General features: G+C 52.3%; 1 protein-coding gene and 1 long non-coding RNA gene across 2 annotated transcripts; both read left to right on the plus strand.

The window, feature by feature from the left end:
* The first annotated feature begins 3,890 nt into the window (after window positions 1-3,890).
* LOC147412682 (acrosin-like) lies at window positions 3,891-7,457 on the plus strand. The gene is made up of 5 exons (XM_086481153.1): window positions 3,891-4,072; window positions 5,321-5,521; window positions 5,860-6,140; window positions 6,419-6,558; window positions 7,044-7,457. Exons 1-5 carry the CDS (start codon window positions 3,891-3,893, stop codon window positions 7,389-7,391), a joined length of 1,152 nt encoding a protein of 383 aa, XP_086337279.1. The 3' UTR covers window positions 7,392-7,457.
* A 9,607-nt stretch (window positions 7,458-17,064) lies between these two features.
* LOC147412683 (uncharacterized) lies at window positions 17,065-27,023 on the plus strand. Its single transcript, XR_015184167.1, has 3 exons — window positions 17,065-17,135; window positions 20,652-20,780; window positions 26,855-27,023. It is a non-coding gene; the product is annotated as an uncharacterized LOC147412683 (long non-coding RNA).
* Window positions 27,024-27,616: the final 593 nt, after the last annotated feature.

Below are 27,616 nucleotides of genomic sequence, written 5' to 3' on the forward strand. Positions count from 1 at the left end.
ACATCCAAGCTTTTGTTGAAAACTGGATCACAAGATTTGTAACAGCTATACTAGGCTGTATTCTGTCAAAAAGACTCTGGTTCTGAGTATGCATTTAAATATTCAATTTACAGATATTGAAGAGCAGGGCTGATATCCAGTACAGCAGAGCACATCTAACTCCATCACTTCTAGTTACTTCAAGGAATGGCTGGGATCTGTAACAGATCACCACGTAGTTGAAGAAATTAAAAACCTTTGTAATAATGCATAGATGGAAAAAAGCTGATACTCCTTCAGGAATGCAGATGAAACAAACTTCTAATTCCACCAGTTGGGTTTTTGCCTCTTTTCCTTTTCATGTATGTCTCTTCCCGTAAACCTCACATGAATACACTGCCTCTAGTACTAGCAGTACCCAGGTTTGATGAGCTGAAACAGCACAATTCAAAAACACACACACACACACCCCCGCCCCCCTTTCTTTTTTACCTTCCAATCTAAACCTTATTTTCCTCTGTGAGAGAAGTGGAAAGCACTGTTTCTGTGCAGTACATAGTTGTAAGGTGATGGCACGACTTGAAACCGAGGAAACGGTTTAAACCATTTAGTCTTGACAGTGCTGTAAGCCTTTGTGTTCTGTCTTGATGGTCACTGCTTTTTAATCGAGATCAAGCTCGTTTTCTACTTTAGATATATGGAGGAAAGGATTGTAGAAGAGTTAGATTTGTGGGATAACAAAAGGAGGTTAACTCATCCTACTTCTCCCTATGGGAGAGGGAGTGGTTTGCGGGGGTTTTATTGTGCTTGATATTGATGTCCTCGACTGTCATTTAAAAATCCAGCCAACAAAGAAACCAAACCCAAAAACCACAACCAAAAACAGTCAACCAAAAAAAAAAAAAACCCCAAAACTAAAACCATACAAAACCCCAGACTGGTTTGGATTTTGAGTTTCAGTGGTTTTTTTTCACTATGGTGAAAATTCTTGTTTTAAGACAGCTTATAATAGCTTCTCTGTGCCTCCCTACTTCTGGCAAATTTGGAAAATTCAAGCCTTGTTCTACATCCATTATGTTCTTAAGTTTAGGCTGTAGAAGTTGTAGGCATTGGAGCATCTGAAACTTGGACCATTTTTTTGTTTTAAGTGTGTGTTTTAAGAAAGTTTTAGTCGTGTTTTTAGTGCCATTTGTGTCCAGAAAAGTCACAGAATCACAGGCTCTGCTGAATTGTGCATCTGTATATCTCTTTAAATGTGTGTTTTGAAGCTTAATTTGCCTCTGCGTAGTTAAAATCTTGATGTTTACCCAAACTGAGTTTTTAGTGAGGCCACTTCACCTCCAGAGCCTGGGAAGCATTTGCTGAAGCAGTGATGTAACTGAATCCAAGAAAACTCACTAACGACTTCAGCGTTGTTAAGCAGGGCTTCTGTATTACGGCGCCGGGCAGCACGAGGGATGGTTCCTTCCATCCGTGCTCCAACGGGCTAGCAAAACACATCAGTCCCTGTACACAAAAATCATACATATCCCTCAGATTTCCTGAGAAGGGCAGTCTTATGGTGATGAGTTCCCAGCGTTCATAGTCTTCCTCAGCTGTCCTCTAGTTGAATCCTCCTTCTGGAGCACAAGCCCGGGCCCCTTTTCTGATGCAACCTTTTGTAACAAGCAGTTGTGTACTAGAGGTGTCTCCTTGATGGCTGGAGCTTTGTCTCCTTGATGTCAGGCAAGATGTTACCTATTTATCAGCTTTGCTCAGCAAATAGCTAAAGCCGTCCTTGCAGGGGAAGAAAAACTCAGGAAAGATGCGAGTAAAGTTTTTCTGTATCTTAGTCAGGGATTGTCAGGGGTTGAACTCTTTCAGTATCGTGAGGGCTCAATAAGCCCTGATAAAATAGATTGGAAAATTAGAGGATGGGGGGGATTTTAAAGAAAAGCCCCCTTGGGTGCGTATTAGTGCATTGGGAGGAATTTGGGGGGCCACTGGGGGGTTGGTAAATAAGAAGACCCTGAGCAAATATTGTAACCAATGGAGGCCCCTTTATGTACTGGTTGATGGGGAAAATGGCCTTTTAACGGAACTTTGAAAGATAACACTTTGTTGCAACTCATGTTATTTCTACACCGAAAAGGAATGTGGAATCAACCCAGCGTCCCAGGATCCTATGGTTCTGGTGACAGAAAGAGATAAAAATAAGCAAGAAGAGAAATTAAAATGATGGTGTTCGGTATGTAGCACTGGACAGAGAGGTTTCAAAATTGGCTTGCAGAATGAAAGGCTGGAGGATTATTTGCTTCCGACCGAAAAAGAAGGTGATAGGGAGGAGACTGTGGCGCTGTAGGGGGCGAAGAACCAGAGGCAGGGGTCAGAGAAGAGATTGTAAAAAACCTCAGGACCTTGACTGGGAGGATGTGGATGCGATGTTGGATGTGGTGTTTTAGTGAGTCGGAGAAACAGATGCTTGTGAGGGCAGCTAGAGCTCAAGTACAGGCTCTAACCTTGGCTGGGACTCTGCTGGAACAGCGGATAATCATGTTCCAGTTACCAATCCCGGCTGGGACCCCAACCAAACAGGAGCCAGGAATTGATTAGTGCGGTATTGCTGGAGAGTGCTTGGCGAGTATATCGGAATAGAGACAGTCAGAAAGAGAGAATAATGGGCAAAACACTTGCTGGTGCTACAGCAGGTGCTTTGCGCAGGGCAGGAGGTCAGAAACCCCTCTGAATAAGGCTGAGAGTTGTAAGAAGTGGTGCAAGTGCCCCCACCTAGAGGCAGTCAACCCCTCTTAAAGGAACAGTGTGCTTGTTGTAAGCAAATGGGGCATTGGAAAAGGAATGCCCGAGACTGGGCAAATCAGTGACAGCTGCCAACATGGAAGAAGATTGACTGGGACCAGGGGAATCCTCCCTAGCGGAACCCTTGGTAAAAGTTCAGCTAGGGAAAGAAGAGAAACCTGTAGAATTTTTAATAGGTACACGTGCCACATTTTCAGTGTTAAATCAGACTTTATTACCTGTGAGTAGGCAAACTGTTAATATTATGGGAGCAACTGGGCAGGTTGAGAAGGCTTTCTTTCGGAAACCATTAAAATTCAAAATTGGGAAAAGTGTAGGGGTGCATCAATTCCTCTGCCTGCCTGAAGCCCCTAAACCACTTTTGAGAAGGAACTTCCTAGAGCAATTGAATGTCAAAATAAATGTTAACAATGGAGAAATTGAATTTACAGTACCAAAGGAAAACCACACTGAAATCTTAACTTTGGCCCTCACTGTACCCCAGATCAGAGAAGAAGAAATTGTACAAGAAATAAAAGACCAGGTATACCCAGGAGTATGGGCCTTGGGAATACCTGGAAAGGCTAAAAATGCAGAATTGGTTGTTGTTAAACTGAAAGAAAGAGCATGACCCGTCAGGGTAAAACAATATCCTTTGAAATTGGCAGACAGACAAGGAGTGCAAAGTATTATAGGCGAATTTATAACATTTGGGTTATCAACTGAATGCTCCTCAGAGTATAACACTCCTATTCTGCCTGTCAAGAAGCCTGAGGGTTGGTACAAGACCTGCGGGCAATAAATCAGAGAGCTGAAGATTTCCAGCCGGTAGTGGCAAAACCCATACACCTTATTGACTAGTTTAAAAGAAACCTATGAATGGTTCACAGTATTAGGTCTGAAAGATGCATTCTTTTGCCTCACCTTGGCCCCCGAAAGCCGCAATTTCTTTGGATCTTTTCCTCAAAACCATGTTTTCACTGACTGATTTGTTCTTGCCCATCTCTTAGTCTAACCAAGCAAGACGCTCTGGTGGTACTTTCCGGGGCAGGAGGTTTCCCTTTCACCAGTCTGGCGGTTTTCTTCTTGTTCAAAGGAACAGTCACTTAGAAAGGTGTGCATTGCTGATAGACCACATGGTCCGGCGGATGAAGCAGACCCTGAATCTTGGGAAAAAACAGGACTGGGGTCTGGAAAAACAGGACCAAGCTTTGAGAAAGGAACTCTTGCTGACAGTCCCCTTGGTCCATCAGACAAAACAAGAGGCCCTGAATCTTGGGAAAAACAAGGCTGAAAGAACTCAAGGTTTGGAAATCCTGTGAGAATTTTGTGAAAAACGAGGCCGAAAACCAAAGCCAAACACCAGGGCCAGACTGGGGAAAGAAAAGGAAAGAAAACCTCCATCACTAAAGAGAGAAAAAGAAGGAAAAACGCTTTCTTCGCTTGCCGTACGTGAGCTGCGCGGGGCGGCCCCGTCTGCAGGCGCCCCCTCTGGAGGCCGGGCGGGCCAGAGCTGCCCACGCTGCCGTGCGCTCCGGCTGCAGCAGCGGCCCTTGGGGAGAGCCAAAGCTTTCCGAGGGGGCTGCTCTGCGCCGGGTTTGGTCAAAAGCTCTCTGGCCGTCAGCCGCTGGAGGCATCCAGGTCTGCGGGACTCGTCCCCGTCGCACATGGCTGCTTGCCGGCCACGGCTGAGACCGGGTTGGCTCTTCCACCCCCAAACAGGCGCATACTGCCTGTAGCGGTGATCTTCCCCGGTGTTCGTGTTTTGGGCAGGACCTGGAGGCAAACGGCTGTGGAGAGCAGGGTGGCAGTGAACTTCCCAAAGAGGCCGTCATGCCACGCTTGTTCTTTTCCTGCTGGCTGTGAGCAGGCAGCGCTCGGAGGCAGGCGCCACTGCCTGCCATGGGGCCTGCGCGCCCTCGTTCAGCAGGGGTCAGTCAGGGGAGTCTGATCCCGGCTTCTGCCTCCCCTCCTGCTTGGAAACCCCCCATGTTGCTGACACCCCCACCTCCAACCCCTCCGAGAGACCACCGTGCCCCACACCCAGAAACGGCGGCTCTGTGACATCAGCCCCAGGGCCAAGGACACCTCAGGCAACGTGACTGCTGCGGGCAGTACGTCGGCGGCTGCGCTGGAGGCAACAAGACCTCGTTCTTGCAGCTGACACGTGCCGCCGGCAGCGATGAAATTGCTCGCCCTCCTCGTCCTGCTGGCCGTGTGCCGGCCTGCGCACGGCATGTGGGCCAGCTGTGGGTAAGTGGGCCAAGGCTCTGGGAGGCAGCTCGGGCAGCCCTTCCTGGGCTTCACTGGAGGGGGCCCGCCTGTGCCCCGTGGCCACCCCACAGCTTCCCGAACCCCCTGTGGGAGCCTCAGCTCCTTTCCAGCACCCAGGCCGCTGGCACAACCCATCTACGGGGCTGAAGCGGACAGAGGGCTGGAGGCACAGCCACGGGGTTCCCTGGCCCTGCCGTCCATGCAGCCCCTCGGGGGGAGGGAAGACGGCTGACCTTCAGCCTCAACAGCAGCACAGCCGTCCAGCAGCACACTCATGAGTTTCTTCTTACAGCGGGACCTGCGGGCTCCGGCCCATGGCGGCTCACTATGGCATGTCGCGTGTCGTGGGTGGTACGGGTGCCCAGCCAGGGGCCTGGCCTTGGATCGTCAGCATCCAGAACCCCTGGAAAACGGGCACGGGCCACGTGTGCGGAGGGTCCCTCATCAGCCCGCAGTGGGTCCTCACAGCAGCCCACTGCTTCGTCGGGGCCAGGTAAGGAGGACCAGGGAAGGGGGCTATCCCCACAGCACCAGCAGGCGCCCTGTCCGCAGCACCACGAGCTCCTGCCATCCCGGTGCCTTGCAGTGCGCCCGGTGCCGGGGCACTGGCGAGCCCAACTGAGAGACTGCTCCGCAGAAGGCTGGGCTCGTGCCACCGCTTCCTAGCAGCCTCCAGTTCCATGTTCCTGGTGCCCAAGGTGTGCTGGGGCACTGGCACCCTCCGCAGCGCTGCTTTCCTCCCTGCCTTGGGAAGCAGAAGGCAGGGAACTGGGGGGCTGCTGCAGCACGGGGCTCCGCTCCCTCTGAGCCCTCTCTCCACCTGCCTTCCAGGAATGTGACCATGTGGCGCGTGGTGATCGGGGCCACCCACTTGGCTCAGCCAGGCCCTGAGACCCAAGTGCGCAACATTCAGCGGCTGGTGGTTCACGAACACTACCGTAACGGCACGGAGAGGAATGACATCGCCTTGCTGGAACTGGACCAGCCTGTCCAGTGCGGCTACTACGTACAGCTCGCCTGCGTGCCGGACACCTCGCTGAGAGTGTCAGGGCTGACGAACTGCTATGTCAGCGGTTGGGGTGCCACCATGGCAAGATGTGAGTTCCCAAACAGTGCTCGTGTCCCGAGGGCAAGCTCGGCACGCTGGGGAGGGCGGGCTGGGCTTATGGCAGCAACAGCGGCAAAAGCCAGAGTCGGGCTGTGGGGACGTACGGCCACGAAGAGAGGCGCCCGAGCCGTTAGCCAAGGCGAGACGGAAGGGCAAGCCCGGCACAAGGCCTCTGCAGGGGCAAAGGCAAGCCCTAGGGAAGGGCTTCAGCCAGACAGGGGAGGAGAACTGGGAACAGAAGGGCTGCTGCCGGATAACTCCTTTCTGTGCTCACAGCTGGAGGATCGACCGCTGTCCTGCAGGAAGCCCAGGTCCGCCTCATCGATGTCAAGCTCTGCAACAGCAGCCAGTGGTACAGAGGGGCCATCCACCCCCACAACGTGTGTGCCGGCTATCCGCGGGGCGGCATCGACACCTGCCAGGTAGGAGCGTGCTCCACGCCAGCCCCCAGCAGCACAGGCAGCCCTGTCGCCAGCGCCCAAACGTCCCCCGGCGCGGGCTGCGCCCGGCAAGTCGCCCTCCCGCCGCTGGGTCCCCACCGCTGTCGGGGCTCGCCTCCCTTCCCCGTCTGCAGGCCCTTGCCCAGCGCCCGCCTTGTCCCAGAGCCCCGGCACTCTGCCCAGAAAGGCCACCCAGTGCTCTTGCCCCAGCCCAGAGCTCCGGATCCCAGTCCTGGCACGATCCCACCTCCACGATCCACTGGGGCAGAGAGGAGAGAGCGCCCGACCTTGCAGGCCCACCAGCCCCTCCTGGACAAGGCCCTGCAGGCTCCAGCACCTGAGCAGAGCCTTTCTGGGCAGTGGGTACGGCTCTGGCAGGTGCCGGGAGAGAGAAGGAGCCCGCCACAGTGCTCCCGGGGCCACCCAACAACACCGGAACCCTCTCTCTCTCCTCCGCTCCGCTGCAGGGTGACAGCGGTGGTCCTCTTGTCTGCCAAGACAACCACGCTGACTACTTCTGGCTCGTGGGGGTGACCAGCTGGGGGAAAGGCTGCGCCAGAGCCAAGCGGCCCGGAGTCTACACCTCCACGCAGCACTTCTACGATTGGATCCTGGCACAGATGGGACTGCGCCCAGCAGGAACGGCTGCTCCAACGCCACAGCCAGTCTTCACCTCAACCCCCGTGCAGAGGCCAAGGCCAATCCCAACCCAGTCGGGCAGGTTTAGGCCCTGTCAGTTTCCACGGCAGAAGCTGCTGGAATTCTTTAACCTGCTGCAGGAGCTCCTGCAGGTCCTAAGGGGGATCAAGGCTTGAGCAGCAGGAGGAACAGGAGCCAGTGCAGCCTGCAGGGTAGCACCACCCTTTCCTCCTGGGGCAATGCCTGCTGAGATGCAAAGGCAGCCTCAGTGCCAGAGGCCTGCTCTGTCCTGCCCACGCTCCTCTCTGGGCACGCACTTGCTGCGCTCGACTTAGTTCTTGAAATAAAGTCACCAGTTGTCACAGCTGACCACGCTTCAGTCCAGTTCAGTCTCCTGTGCAAGGCAAGGACTTCCACGGCAGGCCCCTGTGGCAGGAGGCTGCGGGCAGACAAGTCGGGCCCAAAGGGGAAGCGTCACACCAAAGGGCTGAAACTGTGCCTGGACAGAGGGGAGGGTGCTGGGAGCCCCCATGGGGTGGAGAAGACGGGCCCCCGAGGCTCACAAGAGGACAGGAGACAACGACGTGCCACGCAGACAGCCGTGGGGGCACGCGTTAAGGCACGCAAGCCCATGCTTAGGGCCTGGCTGGGGTGGTTTGACCCTGCTTAGGTGGCAGGTGCCCACCGAAGCCGCTCTATCGCTCTCCCCGTCCTCAACATTTAAAACATGCCATCACATTAGCTATTGCGGTACGAACGGCCGCCTGAATCGGGGCTAGATGCTCTTCCTTTGCGACATGCTTAATCATGTCTGCGATACTTGACCCCACTGGCAGTGATCGTAAGATTTCTTTGGTTGCCGAATTACACTGCTGACGTAAACGATCTGCAACAACCGGGCCTTTCGCTTCCGCAGGCAGGGTCGAGGAATCGACCGCTGCCTGGAGGCGATCCACAAATTGTGTAAAACTCTCACTCTCATTTTGCTTTATCATGGACCATGGCGATGGCTTGACAATAACTCTAGAGGCCGTGCGAATGGCTTCTCTGGCCGCACGAGTAGTTGTCAGAACTTCGTGGGCCCGCAGGCCCTGGGCCTGCGCCTGGGGGGTAATCATTGTTGGGTCTGTACCTATCAGCCGCTGCAGGCTGGAGCCATGGAGCGGGTGATCCGCCCCGGTTACTTGGGCTAGTTTCCTCGCACAGTTGTCCTCCCATTCTTGTTTAAAAACGATCAGCCCTGCCCCATCAAAAATCAATCTACAAGTTTGTTTTATGTCGAACAGGAGCATATCGTCTCCCCCGAAAACGCCATCTATGAGGGTGGAGACCATGGCAGAATTAAGCCCTTTATCCGCCATTGCCTTAACAATCGCTTGTATATCCTTAGGGTTTACTGGCGAGTGGACCCTCTGCCCCCCGTCCGGCACCCGGACCGGGAACGCTAGCGTTCCTAATTTTCCTCCAATTAGTAAGAAGAATTTTTTCCCTTCGCGATCACTCTTTACTTTGGATGGGGATGTTTTGGCATTCAACTGCAGCTACTCTCATTTCTTCTTCCTCTGAGTTTGAATCAGTTACGAGCCGCTCGTCCCAGCTAGTGTCTGACCCGGAGTCGGAGCTCGACTGACTGGTTACTTCCGGTTTGCAGTGCCTTTTTGTCAGGCTTCGGCCCCGCCCACTTCCCTTGCGGGCGGGCCGTTCCCTCCCTCTAGGCTCGCCCCTCCCTCTGCTCGGCGGGGTGTTTGCCCTATAAGGGCATTCTTTCCAGCGACCGCCCTGATTGGCTTTCTGCCCGTCACTCACGCCCCCCTCCTCTTTCCAGTCGCCCCCAGCCCCCTCTTCCCCTGTCGTTCTCCTCCCCCTCCCTATTGTGTGCGCTTGTTAGTGCTAGCGCTTCTTCCCCGTTCCCGCCATGGGCATCTTCACCTCGTCCTCCCCCGCTTTGCTCGGCGCCATCTTGGGGCGCGTAGGGCGGTGCTTTAGCCCAGACTTCATTAGACCCCGATCTCTCCGTGGCGCCTCTGGCCTCTTCGGCTAGTCTACCCCAGAAGGATTTAGCTCGTTCTTGTCCCTCAGTAAGCGGGTCGGGGTTTGGGGATTGAGGGGACGTGTCGCCTCCCCTGCAGGCTGGGGAGGAGTGGCTGGGAAGCTGCCCGGCAGAAAAGGCCCTGGGGGTGCTGGTCGGCAGCTGGCTGAAGGTGAGCCGGCAGTGTGCCCAGGTGGGCAAGGCGGCCAGCAGCATCCTGGCCTGTGTCAGCCATGGTGTGGCCAGCAGGAGCAGGGCAGTGAGCGTGCCCCTGTTCTCAGCACTGGTCAGACCACACCTTGAGAGCTGTGTCCAGTTTTGGGCGCCACAGTGTAGGAAAGACCTGGAGGTTCTGGAGCGGGTCCAGGTGAGGGGTCTGGAAAACAGGTCTTGTGAGGAGCGCCTGAGGGAACTGGGAGTTTGAGCCTAGTGAAGAGGAGGCTGAGGGGAGACATCATTGCTCTCTACAGCTACCTGAAAGGAAGTTGTAGTGAGGCCGGTGTTGGTCTCTTCTCCCAAGTGACTAATGACAGGACAAGAGGGAATGGCCTCAAGCGGATTTAGATTGGATATTAGGAAAAACATCTTTACTGAAAGAGTGGTCACTCTGGTATTGACAGAGCCAAAGATTTATCGGACAGCTCTCCCTATCACATGTTCCTCCTCTCCCAAAAAGGAGAAGAAAATAAAGAATATCAATACAACAGTTGCAGAATTTTCCAATTATGTCTTAATTGAAAAAAAAAAAAAAGAAAAATTAGAGTTACATTAAATTTTAACATCCAAGCTTTTGTTGAAAACTGGATCACAAGATTTGTAACAGCTATACTAGGGTGTATTCTGTCAAAAAGACTCTGGTTCTGAGTATGCATTTAAATATTCAATTTACAGATATTGAAGAGCAGGGCTGATATCCAGTACAGCAGAGCACATCTAACTCCATCACTTCTAGTTACTTTAAGGAATGGCTGGGATCTCTAACAGATCACCACGTAGTTGAAGAAATTAAGAAACCTTTGTAATAATGCATAGACGGAAAAAAGCTGACACTCCTTTATGAATGCAGATGAAACAAACTTCTAATTCCACCAGTTGGGTTTTTGCCTCTTTTCCTTTTCATGTATGTCTCTTCCCGTAATCCTCACATGAATACACTGCCTCTAGTACTAGCAGTACCCTGGTTTGATGAGCTGAAACAGCACAGTTCTTCTGCAGAGCTTCAGTGTGTGCAGTATTTCAGGACACACAACTGGTAGAAAAATCCCCTGCCCTTCTTTAGTCACTCATCACAGCATCCATAGGCAGCTCACAAAATACTCTGAAACAGTAAACTGCTTTCAGCTCTAGAACAGCTCAAACCTCCATTAGCGCTAAAAAAGAACCCTGTTATTTGAGGACAACAGACTGAGTCGACCTCCAGAAGAAAAAACCCCAACCAAAACACCACCCCAGCCCTCCTCAGCTCAGCAAATAAATCACATCAGGCTTCCCCCTCTGCTTCCCCCTTCCCTGCAATTCTAAGTGACTTTCTAGCACAAAGGCACTCACAAATAGCCACACTGTGCATTTGTCCAAACAAGCCCAATGAAATCACAACGGCTTCTGAAAGCAACATTTATGCCATGTGACGGCTGCTGCATCAAACCCTCGCCCTCGGAAACTCCTGTTCGCTATTGCACACCACGAAACATCTAGGATTATAAACATAAAAGAAAAAAATGCAAGCTACTGGATTTGAAAACTCATCCATCCACCTTCGAGGCAGGTGCAGATTCAACTGTATGATCAAGCTTCCAGTTTCAGCTGATGCTGCAAAGCAGCTGTAAAAATGGCCAAAATTTTGTACTACTCAGTTTTAAACATTACTTGTGCTTCTCCTGACCCTTCTATACCAAATTATCTCTCTTCAGATAATAAAAGCATTACGCTGCAATCTTAGTCACCAAGGTTTCTCCTAAACCCACTTCTTGCTGAAGGGTCTTTGGCCAACGCCACTCTGATTTACTGTTACTTTTCCATCACCATTTTGTCTCCACAACTTCATTGTCAAATGTATAAGCTTCGGCCTCTCGCCGTCAATGTTCTGCCATCAAAATACCAAGTCCCTGGTCATGAGGGTACTACAAGTAGAAAAATGGAACCGCTCAACCTTTAGAAACCACAGAATTCAAAACTTCGGTGACATTAAATGGTTTACTAGGAGACAGACGACTACTGACAGAAACCAGATTATTAATAAAACTAAAACATCGCATTGCTAGTGGTTTCCATAAGAGAATGACATTCTGAGAAAGCCAAAGACTAACTTGGCAAGAATCAGATGTTGCTAAGGTTTGCTTTCAACAAATCAAGCTCACGCAAAACAAGTAAGGTATTTATGGAAGCAACTGAAGAACACGGCAAACAAACAGGCTACAGAAAGCCCCCTGACACTAAAGAAGAGATGATCAGTTGAAGAAGTGACCTGTTTCTCACTCTGTTTGGGTTTCGCTCTGTTTTTCAAATCTGCCACGTAGGCACCTACATTAGGCAGCTCCACCTACCTTTCTCTGCCAGGAAAAGTATTTTCTTGTGCACGCATCACCCTGCAGTCAGGCTTGAAGTCTGGCTGGTTTTAGTTTCTTTCTACGGATACACGGGGAAGATGAACACTAGATAGTTGGAATTCATTTTATTTACATTTCCACATCCCTTAACCTAAAAACAACCACACAAATTTTGACGAAAGCAGGCCACACAAAACGTGCTCACAAACCACAGCGCTCACGAGAACACTGTAGTTCTCCGCTCTGCTCAACAGCCCTTGGACAGTTCTCAGCCAGGGGGACTTGTCCTCCTCCTCTCTTCTCCCAATGCACAGAGCAATAAACCTCACCTAACACTTCACCTGCTTCCACAAGTCTGGAGATAAGAAATTCCAGGGGATGAGTCAGCCCCGTGAACCAAAGCAAGCGAAACCAAAAGGGAGCAGCCTTAGATCACTGGTCCCTGTTGTTGCAACTCCCATGTCAGTATTTTCTGCAGCCCTGGCTCTCAGCACTCTCTTCCTCCAGCCACCCCCACCCTCCCCCTCAGCTCACCTCACATGCTCTACATCTCCCTTTCCGCTCCCAGCCTTCCTTTCAACACATCCTCCCCTCCTCCTGTTTGTCCACTCGGGCAATCCCTCCTACAAAATCCCACTTCAAAATAAGGACTAACAATATTGCCATGCCATCTGTTTCCATAACATATCACTCTTCCTACACCTTTTAACTCCTCCTTTTACAGAGAACAGAACTTTTTGGAGTGAGGACTATCCACCATTACACTGCCTAAAACAACTGGTTTCTGTTCTTAACTCTTTCATCTTTAATACAGCCGTGGTTAAAAATGACTATTTTTTTCCTTGATTAGGTTTCCAACTGCTGGTATAAGAACACAAGCTCACCAAAACCTGACATGCTGGCACAATCTGTAAATGCTTAGCAGAGCTTTATCCTGTTCTGCCCATCTATCCTATGGTGCGGGGTTTTGTTGGTGGGTTTGGGGTTTGTTATTTTTTTAAATGCATCAGACTCAAAACAGAAATCCCGACTGGAAAGGTACTAAATCCATCTCTGCATGGGAATCACAGGTTCACAAACATACATGTGAATGCACAAATTCCTTAAGAACCATACATTAAAAAAACATAATAAAGAATGACCTGAGTTACCATGGCAAGTTAAATTACTTTATGCACAACATATGCCACTTTTCTGAAGTAAAGAAAACATGGGACAATTTAAAACTGTATTTCTGATACAGAACACCTTCTTAGTCAAATGACGACTTACATTCAGTTATTTTAGATCATTCCTGTTTTCTGTTCAGGTAATACATACCATCAAAAATCAGAAAATACAGACCCAGGATTTATTACTTTTACTTTAGTCATCCCGTACCCAAGATATCTACATACAAGTTTTCTAAAAGCTACAAAACAAGCCTTGCTGTAATCAGAAATGAAATGGAGCGCCTACACGCTCAGCCCAGAGGACGGCATGTTAAAAAAGGAAGCGGTAACAACAAAACACACCCTGGAGAGCTCTAAACCGGATTTGACTGTTATGCAGCAGAGAGAGAAATGAAACTGAAGTGAGGAGAAGCAGCCTTGTGGTAATGCAACACAGAGGCCAGTCACTAGTGGTGCTCCAGAGGGCAATACTGAGGCCAATATTGTTAAACACCTTCATTAACGGCCTGGACAGCGAACAGGTGTACCCTCAGCAAGTCTGCAGATGACAAAATTAGGAGGAGTGCCTTACACACCAGAGGGTTGTGCTGACATTCAGCAGGACCTTGGCAGGCCGGAGAAATGGGCAGAGAGGAATCTCCTGAAGCCCTACAAGGGGAAATGCAAAGTCCTCACCCGCGGAGGAATAACCCCAGCCCTCACTGCGGGCTGGAGGCAGACTGTCTGGAAAGCAGCTCTGCAGAACGGGACCCGGGGTCCTGGATGAACCAGCCAGCAACGCGCCTCGGCCAAAAAGGCGGCCAACAGTGTCCCAGTGCATTAGGAAGAGCTCCAGCAGGTCGAGGGACGTGACCCTTCCCTCTGCTCAGCACTGGTGAGACACATCTGGAGTGCTGGGCCCAGGTCTAGGCTCCCCAGTACAAGGCAAACACGGACATACTGGAGCCCAATTAAGGGCTTGGAGCGTCGGACATACAAGGGAAGGCTGTGTGAGCCAGGATTTTGTAGCCTTAAGAAGAACTGGGGGCGGCGGGAAAGAATCTTATCAATGCCTTTAAAAACCCGATGGGAAGCAGTAAAAAAGAGTGAGTCTGACTCACCCAAGTGGTGCCCAGTGAATGGACAAGAGGCAACAGGCACAACTGGAAACACAAGAAACTTAAAAAGTAAGTTTTGGGTGGGTTTGGTTTCTTTCTTTCCTTTTTTTTTTTTTTTTTTTTTTTTTTTTTTTTTTTTTTTCCCCCCTTTTCCTCTTGCTGTTTCTTTTGTTTTTCTGTGAGGGTGGTCAAACACTGGAACTTACCCAGACAGGTTGTGGCGTTTCCATCCCTGGAGCTGGTCTAGGTCACCCTGATGTGAGCAGGGTGCTTGGACTAACTAAACGACCTCTAGAGGTCCCTTCCAACCTGAACATTCATCTGAGGGTACAAAACCCACTTCTGTTGCAGGAAACAGACAAACAGATAACACTCACAGCTGAACTGGGTTGGTTTTCCTGCTGCTATTTACATCTAACAGTAAAGGTAGTTAAGCCTCAGTACTACAAAGGTAATTCAAATAGCCCAAAAATCAAAATATTTGATACCAAGTATTTATAAAAACAGCTTAGTTTTACCTCAATATAAGAAACTGCCTTAATCTCTCTCGGTTTCCTACAGACAGTACACCAGGTTTCACTGCTTACAAATGTGAAGGCCACAAACTTGAATGTGTGTGTCCTCACAAAAGGCTACTCTTAATGAAAGATGGTTTTGGACCCTATATATAAGGGTTTGGACTCTAACCGTGAGGCTTTGGACCTTCAGAATCAGACTTTGGGCCTTAAAAATGATGCTCTGGGCCCTAGAAACAAGTTTTTGGACCTTAAAAGGGGGCTTTGGAACTTAGAAAGGAGGGTTTGTATCCTAGAAATGAGGCTTTGGGACCTAAAAAGGTGGCTTTGGGCCCTAAACCGTAGGTTTGGACCACAAAAATGAGAGTTTGGACACTTAAAGATACGACTTGGCCCTTCAGAAGGACTGGCAGGATCCTAAAAATGCTGCTTTGGAGCTCGAAAACGAGGCTTTGGAAATTAAAAATGCAGTTTGGCCTCTAAAAAGGAGAGTCTGCAACCTGAAACAGAGACTTTGGGTCATAAAAATGAGGTTTTGGTGTCCAAAAAGAGGATCTGGACCCTAAAATGAGGCTTTGATCCCTAGAAGCAAGGCTTCAAGTCGTAAAAAACAGTGTTTGGACCCTAAAAATGAGGCTGTGGGTACTCAAGAGGAGGGGCTGGACCTTCAAAGGAGCATTTGGCCCATAAACCAAGGGCTTGGATCCTACAGCTGAGGCTTTGGGCCCTGAAAAAGGGAATCTGGGCTCTGTCATCAGTTTTGGAAACTGAGACTTTGGACCCTAGAGAGTAGGGGTTGGACTCTAAAGGTACAGGTTTGGAATGTAAAGATGAGGCTTTCTACCCTAAAAGAGCGATTAAAACCCTACAAGTGAGTCAGTGGAGCCTAAAATGCAGCGATGAGCCCTAGAAGTGAAGGTCTGGACCCTAACAGTGAAGCTTTGGACCCTAAAAAAGAGGCTTTGAACCACAGAAATGAGGCTTTGGCATCTAAAAACAAGGCTTGGGGCCCTAACCGGGTTTGGACCCTCCCGATGAGGGTTTGGGCTTTAAATGTTCCCAGCCCGGTACGCCTGGTTCCTTTCTCCTTGCAGGTTGTATTCAGAGCTTTAATGCTATTTCTAAAAACAGCGACAGCAACCAGCAAACAGAAAACCAGCTGGGCAATTCCGCCCCCCAACGGGTTTTCTCCCCCGGGCCCTGGCCACCCTGCCAGGCGACATTCACCACCACCATCGGGGTGCAGGAGCGGGCCCGGGGCAAGGGCTTTCACAGGCCACCCCTATTTTGAGGCTCCTGGCCGTGCAGCTCCTGGGCAGGGCTCAAGCAATGGCAGCAGTGCCCACAGCCGGTATTTTTGGTCTTTCTCCCTTTCTCTCAGGCTCTGGCTCCCTGGTTTCCAGCTGTTCCCTTTCTGCCCTGAAGCCTGTTGTGCCGCTTCTCTTCCTCTTCCTCACTCTGCCTCCTCGTCTCCATCTTTTCTAGCCTCCTCCCTGCCTGCCCCGGCCCCTCGTGCTCCCCCTGCTCCCCCAGCCCGGAGGCCATCGCTGCTCGGTCCCTCTCTGCCGCCCTGCCCCACACCTCCCCTCCCGCTGGCCCTCAGGCTCTGGGGGCTGTTTCCCGCCCTGCTCTCGGCCTGCGCAGGGGCAGGCAGCAGGCAAGGGGCGCCGGGGCATGCTGGGAGCTGTAGTCCTAGGGTAGGGGCTGCCGGGCGGCCATGTTTGTTCCCGGAGCATATTGGGAGTTGCAGGTCTGGGGCAGGAGCTGCCGGTGGCCATGTTGGTTCCCGGAGCATGCCGGGAGCTGTAGTTCTGGGGCAGGGGCTGCCGGGCGTCCATGTTGGTGCCGGGAGGTGCAGGCTCTGCTCCAGCCGTGGCCCAGCTGAGGTGAGTGCTGGGGCTGCCCCTGAGACGAGCGAGGCCCTTGGGCGGGCGAGGGGGTGTCTCCTGCCCGCTGGCTGCCCGGGGGTGGTGGGTGGGAGCTCCAAGCCGGAGTCGGAGTCGGGCCGGCTGGGGCATGCCCAGGGGTGACCTGAGAGCTGGGAAGGGGAAGGAGAAGGGAGACAGACCCCCCATCACAGGCACTGGGCACCCCGACTCCCAGAGCCCCCCTGAGCCGCCCCAGCCCCGCTCCCCCCCTGCAGCTGCCCCGTCCCCAGCCCCTCCCCTGAGGCCAGTCCCGCAGCCCCAGGCTGCCCCACGGCCTGTCCTGGCAGCGGCGAGCGGGGCCTCGGGCAGGCCCAGGGCTCTGTTAACCCAGGGGCCTTCAGCAGCCGTGCGGGGAAGGAGCGGGGTCTGCAGGAGCTGCTGCAGCAGGAGGGGCTCCGGCCTGGGGCCGGCTGTGACAGTCAGGGTTCTTTCCCTCTGCCAGAGGCCGTGCCAGGGGCTCGGTTGTCTGTTCCTGCCCTGGGGATGTCGTCAGCTGCATCCAGCTCAGGCTGAAGCTGAGGAGATGGGCAAAAGGAAAAGCGGCTGGAGAAGGACACGAAGGGGATCCGGCTGCAAGCTGCCCCCAGCTGCAGACAAGAGACAGCGGGCCTCTCGGCGTGAGGAAGGGTCCCTGTGAGTAGTCCTCAGCAGAGCTGGTCACCAACATGCACCGCGGGGTCTGTGTGCGTAGCCAAAGCACGGTACAGCCGTGGAGTGTGTGTGTGTGTGTGTGCGCACGTGAGGCTGTGTATCTAGGAAGCTTCGTATTGTAAGAGCTGAGAGAGGCAGAGACAGAAGTGTCTGAACAGTAAAATCCTCCCAGCAGCACCAAGAGCGGGAGCTGCAGTGAGTCCTGGGCCCTTGGGGCTGTGTCACCCTTCTTCTGCGTGCAGGTCCCTCCCTGTGCCTGTGCCTTCCCACCTTCCATCACTGACGTCACTGTTTTTCTTCCCTGTACCTTTCTTCTTCTGTCTATTCTTGTACCCTGCTCCCTGTTCATCCCTCTCTGGTTTCCAAGCCCCTCTCTTGTTCTGCTATTCTACCTGCCCCTTTGGTTTTTCTTGCTCTCCATCTGTCCTGCTCCCTGCCCGGCTTTTTTCCTTCCTGTGTCTCTGTCCTGCAGCGCACGGCTGTTTTTTCGGTTGCTGCCTCTTTGTCCCAATCTGCATCCCTCCTTGTTCACAATCTCTCTGGCTTCTTGCCTGAGCTGCTTTTTCTCTCTCTGCCTGTAAGTCCCAATCCTACCCCTGTCCTCCTCTTTCTCTCTCCCCTTCACAGAATCATAGAATGTGTTGGGCTGGAAGGGACCTCTAAAGGCCATCTAGTCCAACCCCCCTACAACAAGCAGGGACATCTCGAACGAGGTCAGGTTGCTCAGAGCCCCGTCAAGCCTGACCTTGGATGTCTCCAGGGATGGGGCTTCCACTCCCTCTCTGGGCAACCTGTCCCAGTGATCCACCACCCTCATATTAAAGAACTTTTTCCTAATGTCCAACCTAAATCTACCCTTTTCTAGCTCAAAACCATTACCCTTGTCCTATCGCGACAAACGCTTGTGAATTGTTCTTCTCCTGCCGCCTTCTAGGCCCCTTGCAGGTATAAGGTCCTCCCAGAGCCTTGTCTTCCCCAGGCTGAACAACCCCAACTCTCTCAGCCTGTCTTCATAGGAGAGGTGCTCCAGCCCCCTGATCATTTTCGTGGCCCTCCTCTGGACACGCTCCGACAGGTCCACGTCCTTCTTGTGCTGGGGGCTCCCAAGCTGGACGCAGCCCTGCAGGTGAGGTCTCCCCAGGGCAGAGCAGAGGGGCAGAATCCCCTCTCTCGATCTGCTGGCCACACTGCTTTTGATGCAGCCTGGGGTGCGATTGGCCCTCTGGGCTGCAGTTGCGCCCTGGTGGCTCACGTCCAGCTTCTCATCCACCAGCACCCCAAGTCCTGTTCCACAGGGCTGCTCTCTGGCCTGTCTTCTCCCAGCCTGTGTTGATAGCAGCAGTTGCCTCGGCCCAGGTGCAGGACCCTGCCCTTGGCCTTGTTGAACCTCCTGAGGTTCGCCTGGGCCCACCTCTCCAGCCTGTCCAGGCCCCTCTGGATGGCCTCCCGTCCCTCTGGCATATCGACTGCACCACCCGGCTCGGTGTCATCTGCAAACTTGCTGAGGGTGCACTCAGCGCCACTGTCAATATCATTGATGAAGACCTTAAACAACACTGGTCCCGGTACGGACCCCTGAGGGACACCACTTGTCACCGTTTTCCATCTGGACATTGAGCCATTGGCCACTACTCTCTGGATGCGTCCATCCAGCCAATTCCTTATCCACTGAACCGTCCACCCATCGAATCTGTATCTGCCCAACGTAGGGTGAAGGATGTTGGGGGGGACTGCGTCAAAGGCCTCGCACAAGTCCAGACAGACGACACCCGTAGCTCTTCCCTTGCCCACTGATGCAGTCACTCCGTTGTAGAAAGCCACTGGGTTGGTCAGGCAGGACTTGCCCCTGGTGAAGCCACGCTGGCTGTCTTGAATCACCTCCCTGTCCTCCATGGGCCTCAGCATAGCTTCTCGGAGGATCTGTTCCATGATCTTCCCGGGCACAGAGGGGAGGCTGACAGGTCGGTAGTTCCCAGGGTCCTCCTTTCTACCCTTTCTCAAAATGGGCGTCATGTTTCCCTTTCTCCAGTCACCAGGGACTTCACCTGACTGCCGTGACTTTTCAAATATCACGGAGAGTGGCTTGGCAACTGCATCAGCCAATTCCCTCAGGGTTCTGGGATGCATCTCGTCAGGTCCCGTGGACTTGTGTATGTTCAGGTTCCTCAGACGGTCACGAACCTTGTCTTCACTTACTGTGGGAGGGACTTGGTCTCCCTGGTGGCTGTCTTGTGGGCCATTAGCTTGAGAGCTGTGAGGAGAGGGGTTGCCAGTGAAAATTGTGGCAGAAAAGTTGCTGAGAACCTCAGCCTTCTCCTTGTCTGTTGTTACTGTTGTTACTGTTGCTGCTCATCGGGGGCTACACTTTCTTTGACCTTCCTTCTCTTTCTCTCTCTCTCCCTCTGTCCTGCTCACTGTCTCTGGGTGGGTTTTTTTCATTCTGTATCCCACTGTCCCTGTCCTTCTTCCTGTCCATCTCTTACTCATGCTGCCCCTCTCTGCTGCTCCCTGACCCCCTTTCTTTTTTTTTTTTTCTTCCTCATCTCTCCACAGGGCTCCTGATCCCTCTTGTTCTTTCTCCATCCCTCGGTGAGGCTCAAACTCCCTTGTCTTTCTCTCTGTTGTTTTTCTTGTCTGTCACTTTGTCTTGCTCCCTGTCCCATTGTTTCTTGCTTTGTCCCTCTGTCCTGCTCCCTGACCCTATTGCTTTTTCACTCGCTCTCTGTTCTGGTGCCTACCCCAGATTATTTCTCCATCTCTCTCCTTCTCCCTGCCCTTATTTTTCTTTCTCTGCCCTGCTCCCTCTTCCTGCCTCTCTTTATTTCTTAGTCCTTATTTTCTCTGTCCTGTTCACTGTCCTCTTTTTCGCTCTGTCTGTAAGTCCTATTCCCTGTCCCCGTCTTTCTCTGTCCCGTCTTCCTTCTTCCCACCCTCTTCCCTATCCCTCTGTGCTGCTCCCCGACCCTACTTTTTCTTCCTTCATCTCTCTGCAAGACTCCCTGTCCCTATTTTTCTTGATTTCTCTGTCTCTCTGGGCTTTTCCCTGCACCTTTCTTTCTCTCTTGGCTCCTCAGGCTTTTCCCTCATCTTATTTTTCTCTTTCTAGCCCTTCACCCCATCAGCTTAACTGGCCTGACCAGGTATCCCCGTGCTCTGGTATTTACCTAGCATTGTCCTAGGGGAGATCCGTGTCTTTAGGGCTAGGGATCATTTAGGAGCTGATCTCCTTAAGCAGATGGCAGAGGTAGGCGTAGTTAAAGCAGAGGTTGTTCCCAAGCTTGTGCTCTGTGCACCTCGTTGAAAGAGCAGGCTGTGGGCCTTATTTTTAAGGAAGGTTTCTTGTGTGATGGTTATTGCTCCTAGGGAGGCTGCAGAGGAGCGGTGTTGGGGTCTGCAGGGACGGGTGGGACCTGCTGTGATTCCTCATAAATGTGACCTGGACTTGTCTTAATGCACTTAAATGAAACCAGACCGACTGCCTGTGGGTTTCTTCCTCAGCTCCAATTCCAACCCGTGTGCTCAGCGCTAATAAAAAAGAGACCCGGAGCCATTTTCCGGATGCCGGTGGCTGCACGTCAGTGGAGAACGTTGCTTACTCAGGCAACGGTGCAGTTAGTCTGTGATCAGGTACTTGCGTGATGGGGCTTCCATCAATGTTCTCTGCTCTTGCCACTTAAGCCCTTCCTGTTCCCGGCAGTTTTTAAGATGTATTTCTTATTCTGGGCTTCAGCCTGGAGTTAGACTTAATGTTGAATGGCTGTTATAATGGGCTCTGGCAGATGTGAGAGGGAACCCTGCTTTGCTGCTGTTGTTTTCTAGCACACTCTGAACTTTGGCAAGCAAAAGGAAGAGGGGTTGGAAGAGCCTGTTCTTTGAGAGTAACGTGTTCCTGTAGCGTGCCCATCTCTGTACGGTGAAGGTTTCCTCCCTGCAGTGTGATTTGGCTGGGCTGTGAGGCTGCATTGGGGTAGCAGAGGTAAGAAGCGCCATCTTCAAAGGTAACGAGGCTGTAGCAAAGCACGTAGGAAAAGCTGGTTTCTTCCTAGAACGGTGCCTGACAAAAATAGTACCAGGTAAAGGCACCTGCAGTTGGCTTTGTTATGCAGTCTTCATACAGAGCTTCTGATCCTGATTGATTTCTGGGAAGCAAGAGAGCAGTGAGGAAAGAAAACTGGGCTTGTCTAAATGGCTTCTTCATCGTAGGCCGGGTTTGAGCCTTTGCACTAGAACAGGTCTTTGCTACAGTCTGTGAACACAGAAAAGGAGGTGTCTGTAAGGGAAGTTCCAGCAGAAGCGAGGCTCAATTTGCGCAACCGGGTCCTCTGTATGTGCTGCAAATCAGAGATGACTTGGCAGTGTTGCCGTCTCAAGCACGTGCTGGTGTGTTAATGCAGGCCATCGAGGGCTGTTCAGGGGCACTTCTGGACTGCAGGTCGCGTGCCTGAGGGGTACCGAGTCCCAGGATGAGCCAGCTCCTGCCGATGGGTTAAGCTGAGAGGGTTCCACAGAACGGAAACCATCTTTGTTGTGGACCCCACACGTCAGAGGTGCGGACATGTTGCTGATGTCCCCCAGCCTGGAGATGTGGGGAGTTTTGCCAGCAGTCCAGTAAGGATTCTGTTTTCTGCTGGAATGGGTTTCCAGATGGGTTTAACAAGTGTTTTCCTCTCCGCTTGCTGTGGCTGTCTGCAGAAGGGCCCTCCTCTTTGTTTGGCTTTACCAGTGTAAGGGCTCTGGAGGAGAACTGCCTAAACCAGCTTTCTCTTCATGGAGATCACTAGCATTTGTGTAGAAAAATAGAGGTTCAGTCAGTCGAGCTTACAGCATAGTGCTGTGCTCAGGCCATGGAGCTCTGCCTGCTGGAGATCCATTTCATTTGGACTCACTCTTTTCTCAGCTGAGTCTGTCTGAGTCTTGCGGACTTGAGCCCCTTGGGATGGTGACGCTGTAGTTCGAGTGCTGAAGTGGCCGTGTTTGGTTTGCCGTCGCCTTGCCACAGCAAAGCCCCTTGCAGGATAATGGTCCCACAGAGAACTGGGGCCTGCAATCTTCTCAATAGTCTCCTGTAGCCTTCACGCTGCCAGGGTGTTGATGCTGTTTCCTCTGCAGTAAAATTCACCCTGCTCCTGGGATCTTTCCTGCCCTCTCTGGACAGAGTAATCCCTGGTCATTCATGAACTGATCATGCTATAGCTTCCATATTAAAAGGTTCCACATTAACATAAGGTGGAACTTTTTCACTGTGAGGGTGGCGGAGCACTGGAACAGGCTGCCCAGAGAGGTTGTGGGGTCTCCTTCCCTGGAGACATTCAAACCCGCCTGGACATGTTCCTGTGTGACCTGCTCTAGGTGGTCCTGCTCTGGCAGGGGGGTTGGACTAGGTGATCTTTTGAGGTCCCTTCCAACCCCTGACATTCTGTGGTTCTGTGATACCTCAACCTAGGCAGGTTATTTTCCTTCATTCCCATCTTTTTCTAAAGTGAACCTCACAGTTGTGATAATCATGAAAGAGCTGGGGTTTTTTGCCCTTACACAAACAGGACTTTCTAGAATAGCCTCTTCATTTCCCTATTCTGTGTTGGCAGCTCTGAGCGTTTAATCCGATCTGCCCGAGTCTCGGGAGCCCCGAAGCAGTGTTCTGAAGCAGCCCTTGTTAGGGATTCCTTCAGAGGTGTTAAAATACGAGCTGCTCGCTCTGCTGTAAATCGGAGTGACGGAAAAGGCCACGCTGCTTTTGAGTCCTTTTTTCCCTTCACTTTTTGTATCACTCGGGTACACATGCAGCCTCACCGGAGGCCGACTGGAGCCGGTCCTCCTGGGAGCAGCAGGGCTGCAGTCGGGGACTCTCCCCTGGGGTCGGGACGTTGCCTGAGGAAACTCCCTGGGATTGAGAGCCCTCACCCACCCCCCCACCCCCCACCCCCCCCCCACCTTTGGTGAGTGAACGCTGCTAGGAAAACCTAGCAGGCGATGCAAAACCAAGGGGATCTCCCAAATCAGAGCTGCAGGAACATGGCCATGTCAGGACCTTGGTACAGCTCTTTTGTGGAATATCACTGTTCCTCAGACAGGATGAGTGTTTTGGTTTAGTAATCAGGCCACCTTCGGCAAGGTTGTGGGTGTCCCTTGCCACGTGGGGAAGGGAGCAGCTTGATGGGAGCCAGGGCCTCTCCGCTCTGCCTTTGGGGCTCGGTGCAGAAGAGATGGCACCTCTTCACAAGGGGCAGTGATGGGGGATGGGAAAGAAGGGCCCACGCAACCCTTGACAATTAACAAAAGTACTGTTTATTGGTGGGAGAGGTGGCAGGTGAGCCTGTGGAAGTGCCTAGCGTTTGTGTTCAGTTAAACAGGGCTTTGCCCTTGTGAACCCATTTTGGCTATGGCCAACGAGTGCCTTGTCTCTCAAGTGTTTTTCAGTAACTCCCAGAATGACCCCCATAATTTTACCTGACGCTGAAGTGAGACTGATAATTTGGAAACAAGCAATTCGTAGTGTTCAGTGCCTTCATTAGGATACTTTTAGTCCGTTAAAAAAAACCCACCTAGTATCAAATTGGTGATGTAACAGCCTAAAAGCCCCAGGATGTAAGGCACCGCCAAAGCACGAAGGTGGGCATGGAAACGTCAAGTTTCCCAAAAGAGCCCCTTACTTGATGACAGAGACGAGGACGGGTGACAGGAGTGTAGATGCAGTCACCAAAGTGCCAAATAAGAGAGGCTGAAAGCACTTTTATTCTTTTGTCGTTGTTTGTCGTCCCGTGGTGAAGGGGCAGAGGCTGGGCCGCTGGTGGGGAGCCGTCCGGGCGCTCCTGCGACGCTGTTGGCAGCATGTCATGCAAAGGAGCCCGGGTGGCTGGGGTACTGCCAGGTGATGGCTGTGGCAGGTGCACCCACTGCCATGGTTCTTCTGGAGGTGGATCTACCTCCATGGCTCCAGCGTCGTCCTTTGGTGGGCTGCCATACCTGGGCCTCGTACCATGCCTTCAGCAGATAGACATGCCGGGGCCCCACGCTGTTCCCCTGTGTGCCCACTGCGGTGCACTGGACGATGATGCTTGTGTGAGCACGGGCGACGGCTCTCGTGGCATGAGAGGTGGTGGTGTTCCTCCTTCTCCTCCTCCTCCTCTGCCGATTGTCCTTCTTCAGGCTCCTGAGAGGTGTCTTCCTCTCTGGCCATTGCGGGAACCGTCTCTGTGCTGTCCCACGTGAAGGTGGGCAGCCACCCGCCTCGCCGCTCCGGCTGCTCCCTGGCAGGGAGGCCTGTCTGGGCTCCACGCTGTTCCCTGGTGGGCCTATGGACAGGCGCTGCATGGCCTCAACCAGGGAATCGATGTCGCTGGCGCTGACGGCAGGAGGGGTGATTTTGTTGTTGTTGTTCCTCCTCCGCTGCCTCTGCTTCTTCCTCTGGGGTTGCGGGAAGCCGCTCTGTGGCGTCCCATGGCAAGGTGGGCAGCCATCCGCCTCGCCGCTCCAGCTCCCCTTCCTTCCAAGCATGCTTGGCGTCCGAGGGCTGGCAGCGAAGTGTGGGCCAGCTGCAGGGGCCCCTGTCTTTATAGGGCCCGGAACAGAAGGCAGTGAGGTGGCCATTGTGACGTCAAGTGTGGCCATGGTGATGTCAGTTGTGACGCTGGCTGATGGGTGTGGCCAAATATGGTGGGCTTAGGCATGGGGGGCCCATGGCCTGAAAGGTGCCCAAGGACAGGAGAAGGAGGAGGGTGGTGGTGAGGGCTGAGGGCCCCTTTCCTGGGGCTCGCTCCAACATGCCCCAGGGAAAGGCTGCCCCTTGGGCCCAGGGACCGCCCTCCACCTCCCCTCATGGGCCGTGGGCCCCAGCCCCCTCCTCGTCCCGTGCCTGGGGGCAGACGATAGGCAAGCGATGTGCCTGCAGAGAGGGGCTCCGCCAGGCAGCAAGACGTCACCCTTGAGGCACACTTTAGGGACTGACGCCCCTCTGTTGACAGGGGGACGAGAAGAAATAGGTCCATGGCCAAGAGCAGGGCTGGGGGAGGCTGGAGTCGTGTGCTGGGTCTTTTAGCCAGGGCCTGTGTCCTTGTTTTCCCCTCAGGCCATTCTGCTGGATGAGGGGTCTGGAGGAAGCACAGGGGTGGAGTCAACAGCAGGTCGTGGCTTGTCCCCATTTTTTCCCTGAGCTATCTGTGGTGGTGATCCTGAGAGCTGCAATGGGGAGGATGCAGCCAAAGCGCTTCTGTTTGCAGAGGGATCGTAACCACATGTTGGGAGGATCTGCTGCGTGCTGCAAGAGAGAAAGCCAAAGACAACAACTAAAGTGAGGAGAGAAGGCCTGTGGGAGAAGGGTGTGGAGTGTAAGGCATTCATGCTAGAGAGGGCAGATAGACAGAGTAGAAATTGAGGAAGAGGGAGAGGGAAATGTCAAAGTTATCGATGGCTATAGAATGCCCGAGACTTGGGCTCCCAGCGAGAGGCAGAGGGGCAGCAGTAGGGGCATCCTCGTGTCCTTTTACGAGTTCCTTGGGGCAAACATACTACTGGTATATGTCCAGGTTGGGAAAGGCTTTGCCTGTGTGGCCAAGTGATAGAACGGCTGTAGCTTTATACTAAAACCAAATAAAATATTTGTCATTCAACTTTCCTGCTTCAGGCGATGCTTAGAAAGAGACCAGAAGTACGATTTTGTCCACGCAGTATAAAATACAGTCTTCAAGGAGGAAGATGAAGTGATGAAGTTTGCCTTAAGGTGCTGTTTTGGTTTGGTCTGTCTGGTGGGGATGAGTAATTTCTTGGATGGGAAATGACTTTAACTTAAAAAATGGCACGTTAGCCCGTCAAAAAAGGAAAAGCCTAACAAGCCTCTTTTGCGTGCCAGTAAGGAGTAAAGTACAACTACATTAGAGAGGTGGTGGTGTAGTTGGTGTGGTCACTGGTGATGTTCACAAACCACTGGGAGTGCAGTCTCGGTGCTGGTCTGGAAGCATGGGGCGTTCAACCCAAAGAAGCATCAGAAAAAAAATCGGAGAAGGGATTAAGAAAAGGAGTACAAAGAAGGTGAAATAGTAATGCCTGATGATGTATGGAAAGCCAGCTGCAGATTTTCTTTCTTAATATTAGAAAAAAATGAGCAAACGTGAGACATTTGAAAGTAGAAGAAAAATATTGTCGTACACCATGTGTGGTGAACCTGTGAAAGGGCTCGGTCTGAATTACACAATTAAAGGCAAAGGGTATTCTTTGTAGAAGATGCTCTTCATTCCGAGACGGTTTTCTCTGAAAAATGAAAATGTTCATGTTTATTCTTGGTAAATATCTATTCCAGAACGTTTTGCCTTGTATTGCTTTTGTGTTGCCTTGTCACCTCTTCCCCGGGACTGGCAGTTCCCCGAGTCCCTGCTAGATGGCATGGCAAGCCACCACAATAATAATGATGGGATAAGGCAGATGTGCTGGTAAGTTCTGCACGGTAGCCGAGTCAGCTGCTCAGCCAACATTATTCCCTTCCCTTTTTCTTCCTATTTTTCATCATGTTTTCTCACTGACATGTGGGAGATCACAGCCAGCCTTCGAGTTTCTTAACAATTAAAGCAACGATAAGCAGAGGTAAAGTTTGTCTTTCTCCTCTGGGGGATGAAAGGAGATGAAATAAATAGTGCTTGTAGCTGTATTTCAGAAAGCACCCTTGAGTTCTGATAGATGTTCCACCGCTTTTCCCCTCCTTCCCGCTGCAGAAACACTGCGATCCAAGCTCTAGCAGTGTGCCATTCCCTCCTTCAGACCCAACTGCAGGCGAAACTTTCTCCTGGGTCCCGTAAGAGCTTGTGAATCTATATCCACCGCCCTGCTGCACACCGCTCTGGCTTCACAAAGACCCTGCTGGGATGACGGCGTGACGTTTGAGTGCTGGCATGAACAACTGTAGATAGTTAGGGTCTGGCGGCCGGAAGATATCGCGCTGTACGGAAACATAGGGCCCCCCCTCCCGATAGCCAATAGTGCCTAGTTTATAATGTAAGCAGATGGAAATGAGGTCATAAACCTAAGCTATATAACGCCGCATCACCCAGCAATAAACGCCATTTGCCGTCGACCACATTGGTGTCAGCGAGCTAATGGCCCGAGCGGCCCGGGGAAGGCCACCGTGCCGTTCCTGAGCCAGGTCGCCACGCCATCAAAGGCAACAAGTGGTGCCGAACCCAGGAACACTCGCCTGGAATCGGGTGAACGGCGGCCAGAGCGGCAGGACCAGCCCGGCGGGGAGGACGCTCCCGGACCAACAAGGAGGATGGAAGCCCTTGTGAAGGTCGTATCACAATTACATAAGCAGTGGGGTGTTGATTGTAAACCTAAAGATTTTACCCTCGTGGTTGCGAGGCTTTTGCAAATTGGGGTCATTGACCAGCCGGTGGATATTCTCCACCCTGAAGTGTGGGATAAATGTACTAAAACGTTAGCTGAGGAGAAGATGTCTTTGGGTTGAGGGAAAAATCTTA

Source organism: Leptosomus discolor, unplaced genomic scaffold, assembly GCF_034619465.1.
Source record: "Leptosomus discolor isolate bLepDis1 unplaced genomic scaffold, bLepDis1.hap2 HAP2_SCAFFOLD_45, whole genome shotgun sequence".
NCBI lineage: Eukaryota > Metazoa > Chordata > Aves > Leptosomiformes > Leptosomidae > Leptosomus > Leptosomus discolor.

Coding starts and splice junctions, on each gene's coding strand:
- LOC147412682 (XM_086481153.1), top strand. CDS start 3,891: ATGGTCCGGCGGATGAAGCAGACCCTGAATCTTGGGAAAAAACAGGAC. Junction 6,141..6,418: donor AAGATGTGAGTTCCCAAACA/GTGCTCGTGTCC, acceptor TCACAGCTGGAG/GATCGACCGCTGTCCTGCAG. Junction 6,559..7,043: donor GCGGCATCGACACCTGCCAG/GTAGGAGCGTGC, acceptor GCTCCGCTGCAG/GGTGACAGCGGTGGTCCTCT.